The sequence below is a fragment of the Oncorhynchus gorbuscha genome, linkage group LG14 (assembly GCF_021184085.1).
Source record: "Oncorhynchus gorbuscha isolate QuinsamMale2020 ecotype Even-year linkage group LG14, OgorEven_v1.0, whole genome shotgun sequence".
NCBI classification, from domain to species: domain Eukaryota; kingdom Metazoa; phylum Chordata; class Actinopteri; order Salmoniformes; family Salmonidae; genus Oncorhynchus; species Oncorhynchus gorbuscha.
Genome location: NC_060186.1, coordinates 15,897,305 through 15,910,738, shown reverse-complemented (window position 1 = coordinate 15,910,738; position 13,434 = coordinate 15,897,305). Strand labels below are relative to the sequence as shown.

Below are 13,434 nucleotides of genomic sequence, written 5' to 3'. Positions count from 1 at the left end.
GTTCTCTCTCTCTACCTCCCTCTGACCATCTCTGTTCTCTCTCTCTACCTCCCTCTGACCATCTCTGTTCCCTCTCTCTACCTCCCTCTGACCATCTCTGTTCTCTCTCTCTACCTCCCTCTGACCATCTCTGTTCCCTCTCTCTACCTCCCTCTGACCATCTCTGTTCTCTCTCTCTACCTCCCTCTGACCATCTCTGTTCCCTCTCTCTACCTCCCTCTGACCATCTCTGTTCTCTCTCTCTACCTCCCTCTGACCATCTCTGTTCTCTCTCTCTACCTCCGTCTCCCCGTCCCTCTGACCATCTCTGTTCTCTCTGTCTAGCTCCGTCTCCCCGTCCCTCTGACCATCTCTGTTCTCTCTCTCTACCTCCCTCTGACCATCTCTGTTCTCTCTCTCTCTACCTCCGTCTCCCCTCCCTCTGACCATCTCTGTTCCCTCTCTCTCTACCTCCGTCTCCCCGTCCCTCTGACCATCTCTGTTCTCTCTCTCTACCTCCCTCTGACCATCTCTGTTCTCTCTCTCTCTACCTCCGTCTCCCCTCCCTCTGACCATCTCTGTTCCCTCTCTCTACCTCCGTCTCCCCGTCCCTCTGACCATCTCTGTTCTCTCTCTCTACCTCCCTCTGACCATCTCTGTTCTCGCTCTCTCTACCTCCGTCTCCCCGTCCCTCTGACCATCTCTGTTCTCTCTCTCTCTACCTCCCTCTGACCATCTCTGTTCTCTCTCTCTACCTCCCTCTGACCATCTCTGTTCTCTCTCTCTACCTCCCTCTGACCATCTCTGTTCTCTCTCTCTACCTCCCTCTGACCATCTCTGTTCTCTCTCTCTACCTCCCTCTGACCATCTCTGTTCCCTCTCTCTACCTCCCTCTGACCATCTCTGTTCTCTCTCTCTACCTCCGTCTGACCATCTCTGTTCCCTCTCTCTACCTCCCTCTGACCATCTCTGTTCTCTCTCTCTACCTCCCTCTGACCATCTCTGTTCTCTCTCTCTACCTCCCTCTGACCATCTCTGTTCCCTCTCTCTACCTCCCTCTGACCATCTCTGTTCTCTCTCTCTACCTCCCTCTGACCATCTCTGTTCTCTCTCTCTACCTCCCTCTGACCATCTCTGTTCCCTCTCTCTACCTCCCTCTGACCATCTCTGTTCTCTCTCTCTACCTCCGTCTCCCCGTCCCTCTGACCATCTCTGTTCTCTCTCTCTACCTCCGTCTCCCGTCCCTCTGACCGTCTCTGTTCTCTCTCTCTACCTCCGTCTCCCCGTCCCTCTGACCATCTCTGTTCTCTCTCTCTACCTCCGTCTCCCCGTCCCTCTGACCATCTCTGCTCTCTCTCTCTCTACCTCCGTCTCCCCGTCCCTCTGACCATCTCTGTTCTCTCTCTCTACCTCCGTCTCCCCGTCCCTCTGACCATCTCTGTTCTCTCTCTCTACCTCCGTCTCCCCGTCCCTCTGACCATCTCTGTTCTCTCTCTCTACCTCCGTCTCCCCGTCCCTCTGACCGTCTCTGTTCTCTCTCTCTACCTCCGTCTCCCCGTCCCTCTGACCATCTCTGTTCTCTCTCTCTACCTCCGTCTCCCCGTCCCTCTGACCATCTCTGCTCTCTCTCTCTCTACCTCCGTCTCCCCGTCCCTCTGACCATCTCTGTTCTCTCTCTCTACCTCCGTCTCCCCGTCCCTCTGACCATCTCTGTTCTCTCTCTCTACCTCCGTCTCCCCGTCCCTCTGACCATCTCTGCTCTCTCTCTCTCTACCTCCGTCTCCCCGTCCCTCTGACCATCTCTGTTCTCTCTCTCTACCTCCGTCTCCCCGTCCCTCTGACCATCTCTGTTCTCTCTCTCTACCTCCGTCTCCCCGTCCCTCTGACCATCTCTGTTCTCTCTCTCTACCTCCGTCTCCCCGTCCCTCTGACCATCTCTGTTCTCTCTCTCTCTACCTCCGTCTCCCCGTCCCTCTGACCATCTCTGTTCTCTCTTTCTACCTCCGTCTCCCCGTCCCTCTGACCATCTCTGTTCTCTCTCTCTACCTCCGTCTCCCCGTCCCTCTGACCATCTCTGCTTCTCTCTCTCTACCTCCGTCTCCCCGTCCCTCTGACCATCTCTGTTCTCTCTCTCTCTACCTCCGTCTCCCCGTCCCTCTGACCATCTCTGTTCTCTCTCTCTACCTCCGTCTCCCCGTCCCTCTGACCATCTCTGCTTCTCTCTCTCTACCTCCGTCTCCCCGTCCCTCTGACCATCTCTGCTCTCTCTCTCTCTCCTCCGTCTCCCCGTCCCTCTGACCATCTCTGTTCCCTCTCTCTACCTCCCTCTGACCATCTCTGTTCTCTCTCTCTCTCCCTCTGACCATCTCTGTCTCCCTCTCCCCTCTGACCATCTCTGTTCCCTCTCTCTACCTCCCTCTGACCATCCTGTTCTCTCTCTCTACCTCCTCTGACCATCTCTGTTCTCTCTCTCTACCTCCCTCTGACCATCTCTGTTCTCTCTCTCTACCTCCCTCTGACCATCTCTGTTCTCTCTCTCTACCTCCGTCTCCCCTCCCTCTGACCATCTCTGTTCCCTCTCTCTACCTCCGTCTCCCCGTCCCTCTGACCATCTCTGTTCTCTCTCTCTACTCTCTCCCTCCCTCTGACCATCTCTGTTCTCTCTCTCTCTACCTCCGACCATCTCTGTTCTCTCTCTCTACCTCCCTCTGACCATCTCTGTTCTCTCTCTCTACCTCCCTCTGACCCTCTGTTCCCTCTGACCATCCCTCTGACCATCTCTGTTCCCTCTCTCTACCTCCGTCTCCCCGTCCCTCTGACCATCTCTGTTCTCTCTCTCTACCTCCGTCTCCCGTCCCTCTGACCATCTCTGTTCTCTCTCTCTACCTCCCTCTGACCATCTCTGTTCTCTCTCTCTACCTCCCTCTGACCATCTCTGTTCTCTCTCTCTACCTCCGTCTCCCCGTCCCTCTGACCATCTCTGTTCTCTCTCTCTCCCTCTGACCATCTCTGTTCTCCCCCTCCGTCCCTGACCATCTCTGTTCTCTCTCTCTACCTCCGTCTCCCCGTCCCTCTGACCATCTCTGTTCTCTCTCTCTCTACCTCCGTCTCCCCGTCCCTCTGACCATCTCTGTTCTCTCTCTCTCTACCTCCGTCTCCCCGTCCCTCTGACCATCTCTGTTCTCTCTCTCTACCTCCGTCTCCCCGTCCCTCTGACCATCTCTGTTCTCTCTCTCTACCTCCGTCTCCCCGTCCCTCTGACCATCTCTGTTCTCTCTCTCTACCTCCGTCTCCCCGTCCCTCTGACCATCTCTGTTCTCTCTCTACCTCCGTCCCCGTCCCTCTGACCATCTCTGTTCTCTCTCTCTACCTCCGTCTCCCCGTCCCTCTGACCATCTCTGTTCTCTCTCTCTACCTCCGTCTCCCCGTCCCTCTGACCATCTCTGCTCTCTCTCTCTCTACCTCCGTCTCCCCGTCCCTCTGACCATCTCTGTTCTCTCTCTCTACCTCCGTCTCCCCGTCCCTCTGACCATCTCTGTTCTCTCTCTCTACCTCCGTCTCCCCGTCCCTCTGACCATCTCTGTTCTCTCTCTCTCTACCTCCGTCTCCCGTCCCTCTGACCATCTCTGTTCTCTCTCTCTACCTCCGTCTCCCCGTCCCTCTGACCATCTCTGTTCCCTCTCTCTACCTCCCTCTGACCTCCTCTCTCTCTCTACCTCCCTCTGACCATCTCTGTTCTCTCTCTCTACCTCCGTCTCCCTCTGTCCCTCTGACCATCTCTGTTCTCTCTCTCTACCTCTGACCATCTCTGTCTCTCTCTACCTCCCTCTGACCATCTCTGTTCCTCTCTCTACCTCCCTCCCTCCCTCTGACCATCTCTGTTCTCTCTCTCTACCTCCCTCCCCGTCCCTCTGACCATCTCTGTTCTCTCTCTCTACCTCCCTCTGACCATCTCTGTTCTCTCTCTACCTCCCTCTGACCATCTCTGTTCTCTCTCTCTCTCCTCCCTCTGACCATCTCTGTTCTCTCTCTCTACCTCCCTCTGACCATCTCTGTTCTCTCTCTCTACCTCCGTCTCCCCGTCCCTCTGACCATCTCTGCTCTCTCTCTCTCTACCTCCGTCTCCCCGTCCCTCTGACCATCTCTGTTCTCTCTCTCTACCTCCGTCTCCCCGTCCCTCTGACCATCTCTGTTCTCTCTCTCTACCTCCGTCTCCCCGTCCCTCTGACCATCTCTGTTCTCTCTCTCTCTACCTCCGTCTCCCGTCCCTCTGACCATCTCTGTTCTCTCTCTCTACCTCCGTCTCCCCATCCCTCTGTTCTCTGTTCTCTCTCTCTACCTCTCTCCCCGTCCCTCTGACCATCTCTGTTCTCTCTCTCTACCTCCCTCTGACCATCTCTGTCTCCCCTACCTCCCTCTGACCATCTCTGTTCTCTCTCTCTACCTCCGTCTCCCCGACCATCTCTGTTCTCTCTCTCTACCTCCGTCTCCCATCCCTCTGACCATCTCTGTTCTCTCTGTCTCTCTCTACCTCCCTCTCCCCTGTCCTCTCTGACCATCTCTGTTCTCTCTCTCTCTGACCTCCGTTCTCCCTCTACCTCCCTCTGACCATCTCTGTTCTCTCTCTCTACCTCCGTCTCCCATCTCTGACCATCTCTGTTCTCTCTCTCTGACCATCTCTGTCTCCCTCTCCTCCCTCTGACCATCTCTGTTCTCTCTCTCTCTACCTCCGTCTCCCCCTCCCTCTGACCATCTCTGTTCTTCTCTCTCTCTACCTCCGTCTCCCCCTCCCTCTGACCATCTCTGTTCCCTCTCTCTACCTCCCTCTGACCATCTCTGTTCTCTCTCTCTCTACCTCCCTCTGACCATCTCTGTTCTCTCTCTACCTCCGTCTCCCCCTCTGACCATCTCTGTTCCCTCTCTACCTCCGTCTCCCCGTCCCTCTGACCATCTCTGTTCTCTCTCTCTACCTCCGTCTCCCCGTCCTCTGACCATCTCTGTTCTCTCTCTCTACCTCCCTCCCCGTCCCTCTGACCATCTCTGTTCTCTCTACCTCTCTCCCCGTCCCTCTGACCATCTCTGTTCCCTCTCTACCTCCGTCTCCCGTCCCTCTGACCATCTCTGTTCTCTCTCTCTCCGTCTCCCGTCTCTGACCATCTCTGTTCTCTCTCTCTACCTCCGTCTCCCCGTCCCTCTGACCATCTCTGTTCTCTCTCTCTACCTCCGTCTCCCCGTCCCTCTGACCATCTCTGTTCTCTCTCTCTCTACCTCCGTCTCCCCGTCCCTCTGACCATCTCTGTTCTCTCTCTCTCTACCTCCGTCTCCCCGTCCCTCTGACCATCTCTGTTCCCTCTCTCTACCTCCGTCTCCCCGTCCCTCTGACCATCTCTGTTCTCTCTACCTCTCTCCTCCCTCTGACCATCTCTGTTCTCTCTCTCTACCTCCGTCTCCCCGTCCCTCTGACCATCTCTGTTCCCTCTCTCTACCTCCGTCTCCCCGTCCCTCTGACCATCTCTGTTCTCTCTCTCTACCTCCGTCTCCCCGTCCCTCTGACCATCTCTGTTCTCTCTCTCTCCCTCCCCGTCCCTCTGACCATCTCTGTTCTCTCTCTCTACCTCCGTCTCCCGTCCCTCTGACCATCTCTGTTCTCTCTCTCTCTGTCTCCCGTCCTCTGACCATCTCTGCTCTCTCTCTCTCTCCTCCGTCTCCCTCCCTCTGACCATCTCTGTTCTCTCTCTCTACCTCCCTCTGACCATCTCTGTTCTCTCTCTCTCCTCCCTCTGACCATCTCTGTTCTCTCTCTCTCTCCTCCCTCTGACCATCTCTGTTCCCTCTCTCTCTACCTCCCTCTGACCATCTCTGTTCTTCTCTCTACCTCCCTCTGACCTCCTGTTCTCCCTCTGACCATCTCTGTTCCTCTCTCTACCTCCCTCTGACCATCTCTGTTCTCTCTCTCTACCTCCCTCTGACCATCTCTGTTCTCTCTCTCTACCTCCCTCTGACCATCTCTGTTCCCTCTCTCTACCTCCCTCTGACCATCTCTGTTCTCTCTCTCTACCTCCCTCTGACCATCTCTGTTCTCTCTCTCTACCTCCCTCTGACCATCTCTGTTCTCTCTCTCTACCTCCCTCTGACCATCTCTGTTCTCTCTCTCTACCTCCGTCTCCCGTCCCTCTGACCATCTCTGTTCTCTCTCTCTACCTCCGTCTCCCCGTCCCTCTGACCATCTCTGTTCTCTCTCTCTACCTCCGTCTCCCCGTCCCTCTGACCATCTCTGTTCTCTCTCTCTACCTCCGTCTCCCCGTCCCTCTGACCATCTCTGTTCTCTCTCTCTCTACCTCCGTCTCCCCTCCCTCTGACCATCTCTGTTCTCTCTCTCTCTGACCTCCGTCTCCCTCTCCCTCTGACCATCTCTGTTCTCTCTCTCTACCTCCGTCTCCCCGTCCCTCTGACCATCTCTGTTCTCTCTCTCTACCTCCTCTCCCCTCTGACCATCTCTGTTCTCTCTCTCTACCTCCGTCTCCCTGTCCCTCTGACCATCTCTGTTCTCTCTCTCTACCTCCGTCTCCCGTCCCTCTGACCATCTCTGTCTCTCTCTCTCTACCTCCGTCTCCCCTCCCTCTGACCATCTCTGTTCTCTCTCTCTACCTCCGTCTCCCCGTCCCTCTGACCATCTCTGTTCTCTCTCTCTACCTCCGTCTCCCCGTCCCTCTGACCATCTCTGCTCTCTCTCTCTCTACCTCCGTCTCCCCGTCCCTCTGACCATCTCTGTTCTCTCTCTCTACCTCCGTCTCCCCGTCCCTCTGACCGTCTCTGTTCTCTCTCTCTACCTCCGTCTCCCCGTCCCTCTGACCATCTCTGTTCTCTCTCTCTACCTCCGTCTCCCCGTCCCTCTGACCATCTCTGCTCTCTCTCTCTCTACCTCCGTCTCCCCGTCCCTCTGACCATCTCTGTTCTCTCTCTACCTCCGTCTCCCCGTCCCTCTGACCATCTCTGTTCTCTCTCTCTACCTCCGTCTCCCCGTCCCTCTGACCATCTCTGCTCTCTCTCTCTCTACCTCCGTCTCCCCGTCCCTCTGACCATCTCTGTTCTCTCTCTCTACCTCCGTCTCCCCGTCCCTCTGACCATCTCTGTTCTCTCTCTCTACCTCCGTCTCCCCGTCCCTCTGACCATCTCTGCTCTCTCTCTCTCTACCTCCGTCTCCCCGTCCCTCTGACCATCTCTGCTCTCTCTCTCTCTACCTCCGTCTCCCCGTCCCTCTGACCATCTCTGTTCCCTCTCTCTACCTCCCTCTGACCATCTCTGTTCTCTCTCTCTACCTCCCTCTGACCATCTCTGTTCTCTCTCTCTACCTCCCTCTGACCATCTCTGTTCCCTCTCTCTACCTCCCTCTGACCATCTCTGTTCTCTCTCTCTACCTCCCTCTGACCATCTCTGTTCCCTCTCTCTACCTCCCTCTGACCATCTCTGTTCTCTCTCTCTACCTCCCTCTGACCATCTCTGTTCTCTCTCTCTCTACCTCCGTCTCCCCTCCCTCTGACCATCTCTGTTCCCTCTCTCTACCTCCGTCTCCCCGTCCCTCTGACCATCTCTGTTCTCTCTCTCTCTACCTCCCTCTGACCATCTCTGTTCTCTCTCTCTACCTCCCTCTGACCATCTCTGTTCTCTCTCTCTACCTCCCTCTGACCATCTCTGTTCTCTCTCTCTACCTCCCTCTGACCATCTCTGTTCCCTCTCTCTACCTCCCTCTGACCATCTCTGTTCCCTCTCTCTACCTCCGTCTCCCCGTCCCTCTGACCATCTCTGTTCTCTCTCTCTACCTCCGTCTCCCCGTCCCTCTGACCATCTCTGTTCTCTCTCTCTACCTCCCTCTGACCATCTCTGTTCTCTCTCTCTACCTCCCTCTGACCATCTCTGTTCTCTCTCTCTACCTCCGTCTCCCCGTCCCTCTGACCATCTCTGTTCTCTCTCTCTACCTCCCTCTGACCATCTCTGTTCTCTCTCTCTACCTCCGTCTCTCTGTCCCTCTGACCATCTCTGTTCTCTCTCTCTCTACCTCCGTCTCCCCGTCCCTCTGACCATCTCTGTTCTCTCTCTCTCTACCTCCGTCTCCCCTCCCTCTGACCATCTCTGTTCTCTCTCTCTCTACCTCCGTCTCCCCGTACCTCTGACCATCTCTGTTCTCTCTCTCTACCTCCGTCTCCCCGTACCTCTCTATCTCGCTCTCTCTTTTCCCCACTCCGTGAGATGATGAAATACTTTTAGAACTCAGGAAATCGCTTTCTGTGGAAATAAACCCATTGTGGACTGTAAGATAACTGGCCCTTATGGGAAGCTAGTCCCTTCTCCTTAGTTGTGTGTGCTTGTTAATGTCGTGTTACGTGTGTGTCTGCGTGCATTGTACCTATGTTGTGTTAGGGTTAGTTTGTAACAGATTCCTTGTGAAACCAATCAAATTTTTGTATATTTTGAACATGAATTCAGGAAATTCCTTGTGCAATACTGAACCCCCCCTTCCACCCTCCCTCCTCCCTCAGGGCTGCTCGTCTCCCATCGTGGTGAAGTTTGCCGACACGCAGAAGGACAAGGAGCAGCGGCGCCTGCAGCAGCAGCTGGCTCAGCAGATGCAGCAGCTCAACAACGCCACCACCTGGGGGAGTCTGACAGGGCTGGGCGGCCTCACCCCGCAGTATCTGGCTGTAAGAGGACACGCCGCGTCGCCCACCCCTTACTACAGCCCCGCAGCCAACGCATCCGTCGCCGCCGCAGTCAGTGCCACCCTCCCCGCCCCCCACTACCCTCCCCGCCCCCACTACCCTCCCTGCCGTCGCCAACCGCCGACCCCCCCCCCCGTCCACACCCCCAGAGAGTCAGACCCCGCTTCCTATCCCTTTCCCTCTCTCTTCCCCCTTAAGGCTCCACTCCCCCCTCCGTGACAGGGAAATGAGGTCTTTGAATAATAGGGGTAAAGGTTCAATGGGCGGGGCCAATCGTTGGTGTGATCCAATAAGAGGTCTTTCCCATGTCTAATATTGTCATCCTATTGGGTCACAGCGGTGATTAATTGACAGATTGGCATGTGGTGTTTCAGAAGCCTCATTCCCCCTCCCTGCTTCAGTACTTCATAGCATTTCAGAACCACCCTCTCAGCTCATTCTTAGGACCCCCTTCCTTCGGTAGCCTCTTTCAGAACTGACCCTCTTCCTCTTTCACTCTGAAACCTTTTAATGCTTCTGTCCCCAACTTCTCTGAAACAGACCAGTCTACTCTTCCTTGAGTCCCCTTCATCACAGCTAGGATCTTTCCTGAACCTGTAAACTTGGAAATAGGTGTACAAAGTTGTAAATGCACATAAGTTCTTTGACAGTTACTCTGTGTTCTATTCTGAAATGTCTCAGTGACTCAGTGGTTAAATGTACAGTAGAAGATGTCATATTCAATGTTTATATAGCATATAGCCCACATGCAGTAATGCTACCAAGATCATGAGGATACTAGCAGAGAAAAGATAGTGAGGGTGATGTTTGTATTTCCAATCCCTCCTCCTCACTCTGTTTCTCTCTCTTTTATTATTTTCTATCTATCTATCTATCTATCTATCTATCTATCTATCTATCTATTTCTCCTCTCTTTCTTTCTCCCTCAGTTGCTCCAGCAGGCCACCTCCTCCAGTAACCTTGGAGCCTTCAGTGGGATCCAACAGATGGCAGGTGAGTCCAGTAGATGTACACACACACACACACACACACACACACACACACACACACACACACACACACACACACACACACACACACACACACACACACACACACACACACACACACACACACACACACTGACTAATATTCTAGAAACTATGCAGCAACTCGTTTTTTAAGATGTCGCTGTTGTTCAGATTTGTCTTGAGTCTGTTATCCATCAGGACAGAAGAGTGTACCAGGCCTCAAAGGAGCGATGTTTAGTCCGGCACTAAGGCAACACAGAAGGAAAATAGAGAGAAATGAGAGAGGAGCTCTGCTCACTGTTTCCCCCTGCTGGTCACCTTTGTCTTTTCCTCTGCATGTTCTCCTACCCACACTCCCCCTATCTAATCTCTCTCCATCCTTTATCCTCTTCATCCCTCTCCTTTGTATTTTCCTCTGCATGTTCTCCTACCCACACTCCCCCTATCTCTCTCCATCCTTTATCCTCTTCATCCCTCTCCTTTGTATTTTCCTCTGCATGTTCTCCTACCCACACTCCCCCTATCTCTCTCCATCCTTTATCCTCTTCATCCCTCTCCTTTGTATTTTCCTCTGCATGTTCTCCTACACACACTCCCCCTATCTCTCTCCATCCTTTATCCTCTTCATCCCTCTCCTTTGTCTTTTCCTCTGCATGTTCTCCTACCCACACTCCCCCCTATCTCTCCATCCTTTATCCTCTTCGTCCCTCTCCTTTGTCTTTTCCTCTGCATGTTCTCCTACACACACTCCCCCTATCTCTCTCCATCCTTTATCCTCTTCATCCCTCTCCTTTGTCTTTTCCTCTGCATGTTCTCCTACCCACACTCCCCCTCTCTCTCCATCCTTTATCCTCTTCATCCCTCTCCTTTGTCTTTTCCTCTGCATGTTCTCCTACACACACTCCCCCTATCTCTCTCCATCCTTTATCCTCTTCATCCCTCTCCTTTGTATTTTCCTCTGCATGTTCTCCTACCCACACTCCCCCTATCTCTCTCCATCCTTTATCCTCTTCATCCCTCTCCTTTGTATTTTCCTCTGCATGTTCTCCTACCCACACTCCCCCTATCTCTCTCCATCCTTTATCCTCTTCATCCCTCTCCTTTGTATTTTCCTCTGCATGTTCTCCTACCCACACTCCCCCCTATCTCTCTCCATCCTTTATCCTCTTCATCCCTCTCCTTTGTCTTTTCCTCTGCATGTTCTCCTACCCACACTCCCCCTCTCTCTCCATCCTTTATCCTCTTCATCCCTCTCCTTTGTCTTTTCCTCTGCATGTTCTCCTACACACACTCCCCCTATCTCTCTCCATCCTTTATCCTCTTCATCCCTCTCCTTTGTCTTTTCCTCTGCATGTTCTCCTACCCACACTCCCCCTATCTCTCTCCATCCTTTATCCTCTTCATCCCTCTCCTTTGTCTTTTCCTCTGCATGTTCTCCTACCCACACTCCCACCTATCTCTCTCCATCCTTTATCCTCTTCATCCCTCTCCTTTGTATTTTCCTCTGCATGTTCTCCTACCCACACTCCCGCCTATCTCTCTCCATCCTTTATCCTCTTCATCCCTCACCTTTGTCTTTTCCTCTGCATGTTCTCCTACCCACACTCCCCCTCTCCCTCCATCCTTTATCCTCTTCATCCCTCTCCTTTGTATTTTCCTCTGCATGTTCTCCTACCCACACTCCCCCTATCTCTCTCCATCCTTTATCCTCTTCATCCCTCTCCTTTGTATTTTCCTCTGCATGTTCTCCTACCCACACTCCCCCTATCTCTCTCCATCCTTTATCCTCTTCATCCCTCTCCTTTGTCTTTTCCTCTGCATGTTCTCCTACCCACACTCCCCCTATCTCTCTCCATCCTTTATCCTCTTCATCCCTCTCCTTTGTATTTTCCTCTGCATGTTCTCCTACCCACACTCCCCCCTATCTCTCTCCATCCTTTATCCTCTTCATCCCTCTCCTTTGTCTTTTCCTCTGCATGTTCTCCTACCCACACTCCCCCTCTCTCTCCATCCTTTATCCTCTTCATCCCTCTCCTTTGTCTTTTCCTCTGCATGTTCTCCTACACACACTCCCCCTATCTCTCTCCATCCTTTATCCTCTTCATCCCTCTCCTTTGTCTTTTCCTCTGCATGTTCTCCTACACACACTCCCCCTATCTCTCTCCATCCTTTATCCTCTTCATCCCTCTCCTTTGTCTTTTCCTCTGCATGTTCTCCTACCCACACTCCCCCTATCTCTCCATCCTTTATCCTTTCATCCTCTCCTTTGTCATCCCTTCCTTTGTCTTTTCCTCTGCATGTTCTCCTACCCACACTCCCCCTATCTCTCTCCATCCTTTATCCTCTTCATCCCTCTCCTTTGTCTTTTCCTCTGCATGTTCTCCTACCCACACTCCCCCTATCTCTCTCCATCCTTTATCCTCTTCATCCCTCTCCTTTGTCTTCCTCTGCATGTTCTCCTACCCACACTCCCCCTATCTCTCTCCATCCTTTATCCTCTTCATCCCTCTCCTTTGTCTTTTCCTCTGCATGTTCTCCTACCCACACTCCCACCTATCTCTCTCCATCCTTTATCCTCTTCATCCCTCTCCTTTGTCCCTGTGTCTCCCCTCCTTTCTTTCTTTCAATTGCTTTTTCTGAATCCCTCACCCTGTCATCCCACCTACCCCCCCCTTCTTCCGTCCTCCTACGCCCTGCCTCTCTCCCTCTTGCCGCCTCACTCCCACCCTCTCTCTCTCTTTCTCGCTCTCTCCCTCTCCTTGGGTGCTCAGTAAGCTGTCAGCTCCTGATTGTAGACTGTTTAGCTGGCTGACTGAGAGAGGCAGAGGGGGAATATTTATAGCAGCTATCGGCACAGGAGTACTGTAATTGCCAGCACCGCTGAAGGAAAAAATACATTCTAATAAGTAGTGCAAAACTGAATGGATTTGAGGAACTGGTTGTTGCAGGGTAGAAATAATGTATTTCCAAAGTAGTAAGCTCATTGGCTCAAGTTTTTAAAATGTGGATCTATTTCTTGCAAAGTAGGTGGGTTGAGCGTTCTGGACACGGGGACATTTTTAAGAGCCCGTAATGTTGGTTGATGTGGTGTAGTTGAGTGAGTATGGGCTCTGAGGATCTTTTACCTCAGTGAACGGCTGTTAGAACGCTCTCTCTCATACACACACACACACACACACACACACACACACACACACACACACACACACACACACACACACACACACACACACACACACACACACACACACACACACACACACACACACACACACACACACACACACACACACACACACACAGAAACGCTCAGGGACTTGGAACAGTTGGAACTGGAAGTGAAATCGCGGCTGCATTCCGGAATCCTTTTGGCCGTCCATCTGTCGCTGGGCAACCGTACGTGATTGGCAGTAGATGTGAGACAGCTCAGTGACATCTGGTCCCAGTCTTCATCATGAGGAGTCGGAGAGCAGTGAGAGGCTCAATTACCCCAATGAGCATTCAATTAGAGCCAGCTAGCTAGCTAGCGCTTACGATAGAGCCCCGGCCCAGCTCAGCCCAGGTGGCATACGGAGCCTCCACAGAGCTATACAGCCCGGAGCACACAGCACAGCTTAGCACAGCCTGCCAGCTGTATAGCCCCAATGCTGGATCTCCTGATGTGTGCAGAGCTGTCTCTGTGTCTCTCTTCCTCTTTCAGGACTGGGGCTCTCTGCTGTTTCACCCTC

The 13,434-nt window shown here is 53.3% G+C and overlaps 1 protein-coding gene across 23 annotated transcripts in view; it reads left to right on the top strand.

Annotated features, from left to right (window-relative positions):
* Positions 1-13,434, top strand: part of LOC123994553 (CUGBP Elav-like family member 2) — a 291,904-nt gene that overhangs the window by 258,840 nt on the left and 19,630 nt on the right. For 14 of the 23 annotated variants that reach the window (XM_046297277.1, XM_046297274.1, XM_046297273.1 and 11 more), the window contains 2 exons: positions 8,517-8,747; positions 9,626-9,689. In XM_046297277.1, the coding sequence (XP_046153233.1) occupies positions 8,517-8,747; positions 9,626-9,689 (295 nt within the window). The remainder of the gene's footprint in view (positions 1-8,516; positions 8,748-9,625; positions 9,690-13,434) is intronic. The other 9 variants (XM_046297293.1, XM_046297288.1, XM_046297280.1 and 6 more) reach the window with 1 other exon arrangement.